This window comes from Quercus suber, unplaced genomic scaffold, assembly GCF_002906115.3.
Source record: "Quercus suber isolate HL8 unplaced genomic scaffold, Cork oak 2.0 scaffold_951, whole genome shotgun sequence".
Lineage (NCBI taxonomy): Eukaryota > Viridiplantae > Streptophyta > Magnoliopsida > Fagales > Fagaceae > Quercus > Quercus suber.
In genome coordinates, this window is record NW_027070371.1 from 1 (window position 1) to 5,157 (window position 5,157).

General features: G+C 34.3%; 1 protein-coding gene across 1 annotated transcript; it reads left to right on the forward strand.

The window, feature by feature from the left end:
• The first annotated feature begins 2,349 nt into the window (after window positions 1-2,349).
• LOC111996837 (MDIS1-interacting receptor like kinase 2-like) lies at window positions 2,350-5,117 on the forward strand. Its single transcript, XM_065768504.1, has one exon. The coding sequence runs from the start codon at window positions 2,385-2,387 to the stop codon at window positions 5,094-5,096; it is 2,712 nt and encodes a 903-aa protein (XP_065624576.1). The 5' UTR covers window positions 2,350-2,384; the 3' UTR covers window positions 5,097-5,117.
• Window positions 5,118-5,157: the final 40 nt, after the last annotated feature.

Here is a 5,157-nt window from a genome sequence, read left to right on the forward strand (position 1 = left end):
ATTTTGTAATTGTTATGGATTATTTTTTATCTGTATATATTTGTAATTTTGTGTTACTTTTTTTGTTACATAGGTTATATATATATATATATATATATTTTTTTTTTTTAAATTACTGTCATATTTTCATGGTTATTAATGAAACACAATTTCATTAGTCAAATGGTTGTCTAGATGGAATCCAATGAATGTATGTTTGTAACTTGCAATATAATAACAAAGAGGTTTTTCCCTCCAAGGTCATCAGCATGGTGCCGACCAATGAGCCTTCGATTGCAAAGTTAGATGCACAGAGAGAGAGAGAGAGAGAGAGAGAGAGAGAGAGAGTATATTTTAGTATATGTGTATATATATGTATGTACCTTCTTTTAGTTTTGAGGTGGTTTATTTAGATTTCTGTCTTTCTAGCCGTTGGAGACCTTCAATGGTGGCTTTAATGGCTTTGGTAACACCTCTAATAGCTTGATAAGGTGATTGATGATTCTATCAACGAACATGTTTACAAGTGTGTCCATTGGTAACGGCTCAGGCATTAAATGCACGTTTAAGATGTTTTGGTCATCCAATGATGACTCTGGACGTTGCAAATTTTTTTGCTCATCAATTATTAATAGTATACTAGTAATTGACCATAATATCTTAAAATATATATTAGCCCAAAACCAATCAAACCACACCTTGTACTCTACATCATACATATGACCACAAAACTGAGGTGCGGTAATAAAAATGATCCAAAACTGCATCTCAAATACCCCAAGTCCTCAGTGTTACATTCAGAGCTTAATCCTTATGCCATTTGAAGAAAATTAAAACAACAATTTAATCCACATTGTATAGTTCAAAAAGACAAAACATGTTCTATCTCATTCATTAAAAAAAGAATACTATGTTTGTTTCGACAATAATATTTTCTAGAAAATGAATCAATTTTCAAAAAATATTTTCTACAAAAAATTTCTAATTTTTCTATGTTTGATAGTAACCTCAAATGAGTTAGAAAAACAATCTTCTTACTTTCCTTATTTAGCTTACTATAAGATAGAATTGTTTTCAAAAAAAAAAATTTGTGGAAAACAATTTCTAAAAATAAACCTTACTTTTTCTGTTGACCAAAGATAACTTTCCTTTAACTCATTTTTTCTAATACTAGCAAACACTTAAAAATATGAAAACTATCTTTACACAAAAATTTTTATTATACAAGATTTTTTTATCAAAACAAATAGAGCAAAAGACAAAACTCGTTTTCTATAACTCTAGTAAATCCTGAATAATAACACATTTTTTTGTGAAAACTTACAAACTGTTAGAAACAACAGAAACATGAGATCCTACTATTTTTCAAACCCGCCTTGAACGGCAAAGTTCTAAAATTTATTTCCAATTGTTTGCACATGTAAGAGCCCATGACGTAGATAATATCAAAAGATAGGAGGACCCAGAAGGTATGAGTTCATTTCCAGTGCCGGCTGAACAGTAGAGTAAAAAATGCGGTCGCCTAAGGCCCCAAGTAAAAAAAAGGCCCCCAAATTTTAACTAATAGAGTTATTTATAATCAATAAATAAAATAATATTTTTTTACCAGATAAAAAACAAATAAAAAATAGAGAAAAATGCAACGTTCACAATATTTTTTACAACACTTTTACAATTATGCTAAGTAGCAGGTTGTTACAACCTATTATTGATGGCAAAAAAATAATTATAGTGATATTTTCAAAGAAAAAAAAAAGCAACTTAAAACTTAGGATTTGTTGTAAAAAAATATTGTGAATGTTGTACTTCTAAAAAAAATAAGAATAATAATAAGAGCTTAGTTAGAAAAAACAAATAAAAAATAGAGAAAAATGCAACGTTCACAATATTTTTTACAACACTTTTACAATTATGCTAAGTAGCAGGTTGTTACAACCTATTATTGATGGCAAAAAAATAATTATAGTGATATTTTCAAAGAAAAAAAAAAGCAACTTAAAACTTAGGATTTGTTGTAAAAAAATATTGTGAATGTTGTACTTCTAAAAAAAATAAGAATAATAATAAGAGCTTAGTTAGCAAACTTTTACTAGTTCTCACTATAAGTCCACCACTAATACCACTATTTTACTTACTATAATCAATCTACCATATCAACAAGTATGAAAAATTTTGTTAAATTTTTTCTATTTATAAAATTTTAAAAAAAAGAAAAAATTCTACATAGTTTATGTTAATTAGTAGTAATTTTGCATCTAAAATAAAATAATCAATTTTCGTTTTAGGCCCCTAAATACATAAAGCCGCCCTGTTCATTTCCTTCTATAAATTCCAGCGGCCGTAGCCAAAATCCTTCATTCAGCCAAACAACCTGCATCCCTCTCTATTCCTTAAGAACTGGAGTCATGCCATCCAAAGAATTCGGAGTGTTGTTCAATCTCAGTGTTGTGTTGGTTTCCTTATCCTATTTTGCTGCTTTCTCCGCATCTTCTTTTGTGGCTGCTGCTGCTAGAGATGAAGTGGGCAAAGAGTGGAAGGAAGCGGAAGCTCTTCTTAAATGGAAAGCCAGTCTTGACAACCAGAGCCAATCCCTCCTACCTTCTTGGGGTGGAGGAGGCCGAGGCCACCCATGCAACTGGGTTGGAATTGCTTGCGATGAGTCGGGAAGCCTCACCCATCTAAACCTTTCGAGTTTTGGCTTGAGAGGTACGCTTTACAAACTCAGTTTCTCATCCTTTACCAACCTCCTCACTATTAATCTAAGAAATAACTCGCTTTATGGAAATATTCCCGACCAAATTGGTAACATTTCCAAACTCACCTATCTCGACTTGGGTATTAATAATCTCAGTGGTCCCATCCCTACTTCTATAGGAAATTTGAGCAACTTATCCGGACTTGTCCTTCACGAAAACCACCTTTCAGGATCTCTTCCTCTAGGAATTGGGAAACTGAAAAACCTAGGCCTACTACTCCTCGCAAGCAACAATCTCTCTGGTTCCATAACTCAAGTAGTTGGAACGATGAGATTTCTCTGGCATCTTGATTTGTCAGAGAATTTTTTCACCGGTGCAATCCCCACTTCCATAGGAAACTTGAGCAACTTAGGATTTCTTTTCCTTTCTGGGAACTACTTAACTGGTTCCATCCCTGAGGAACTAGGATCGCTTACACATCTGAATATGTTTCAAATAGTCAGAAATAATATTTCTGGTGCAATCCCTGCTTCCATAGGAAATTTGGCCAACATGGAAAGTCTTCTATTTTCCATGAACAAACTTTCTGGATCAATTCCATCCACTATTGGAAACTTGACCAAGCTCACTGACTTACGCTTGTTTATGAACAACCTAAGTGGTTCCATTCCACGTGAAATGGATAATCTAACCAATTTTAGAGTTTTTGAACTCTTTGAAAACAAACTTACAGGCCATTTACCTCAACATGTATGCCAGGCTGGATCACTTGAAATAATTGTGGTCAGTAATAACCATTTGACAGGTCCTATCCCAAAAAGCTTGAAAAATTGCACTAGCCTAATTAGAGTTTGGCTTGAGGGAAACCAACTAATAGGAAATATAACCGAAGACTTCGGAATTTACCCGAACTTGAAATATATCGATTTGAGTGACAATCACTTGTATGGTGAGCTTTCATCAAAGTGGGGGCAATGCCATAATTTGACATACTTGAATGTCTCCAACAATAAGATCTCTGGTAGTATACCACTCGAGCTCAGTGAGGCAAGTCAACTTGGTAAGCTCGACCTCTCATCAAATCATTTAATAGGGAAGATTCCAAAGGAACTCGGGCTCTTGAAGTCATTGCTCAGTCTTCTATTGAGCAATAACCAACTTTCAGGTAACATTCCTTCAGAAATTGGAATGTTGTCTCATGTAACAGATTTGAACTTAGCAGAAAACAATCTAAGTGGCTTGATCCCTACACAACTTGGTGAGTGCTCGGAATTACTATTCTTGAATTTGAGCAAAAATATACTCGAGGGAAGAATTCCTTCCAGTATAGGTAGTCTACAATCTCTTGAAAATCTTGATCTTAGTTGGAATATGCTAACAGGAGAGATACCACCACAGCTTGGAGACATGCTTCGGTTAGAAATACTGTATCTCTCTCACAATAATCTCTCTGGTTCTATCCCATCCACTTTTGATGATATTTCCAGCTTAACATCCATTGATATATCCTACAATGAGTTAGAGGGTCCTATTCCCAACCAAAAAGCCTTTCGTGAGGCTTCAGATGAAGCATTTCGAAATAATAAAGGCTTGTGTGGTAATGCCACTGGTTTGAAGGCTTGCCCGAAACCGATTCAAAATCCTTATGGTAAAAGGGGCAACAAATTTGTATTAAAAATTCTAATTCCTGTTTTGGCCAGTATATTTCTGATATTTATTATTGTTGGAGTTCTACGTATTAGTTGCCAAAGAGTGAGGAATACAGAAGCCAAGCCAAGAGAAATACAAAATGATGAAATTTTTGCAATATGGAGCTTTGATGGGAAAATGGTATACGAGAACATCATTGAAGCTACAGAGGAATTCGATTCCAAATATTGCATTGGTGTAGGAGGATATGGAAGTGTGTACAAAGCTGAGTTGCCAACAAGTCAAGTTGTTGCCGTGAAGAAACTTCATTCATTACCCAATGGCGAGGAATTCAATCAAAAAACTTTCATAAGTGAGATTCATGCCTTAACAGAAATAAGACATCGTAACATTGTGAAGCTTTACGGTTTTTGTTCACATCCACGGCACTCACTTCTGATTTATGAATATTTGGAAGGAGGAAGCTTGGTACATTTACTAAACAATGAGGAACAAGCAAAAGCATTTGACTGGATCAAGAGGGGTAATGTTGTCAAAGATGTGGCGAATGCTTTATCTTACATGCACCATGATTGCTCTCTTCCTATAATCCATCGAGATATATCAAGCAAGAATGTGTTACTAGATCTCGAATGTGTGGCTCACATTTCTGACTTTGGCACGGCAAGACTTTTGAAGCCTGATTCATCCAATTGGACTTCACTCGCTGGCACCATGGGGTACATGGCCCCAGGTAAGTTTCTATTTTTATTTTTAATCTATAGTCTATGAAATTAAGTAACAATTTTTAGTTAGTAGTAGTAGTAGTTTTTTTTTTTTTTTTGGCTGCAAA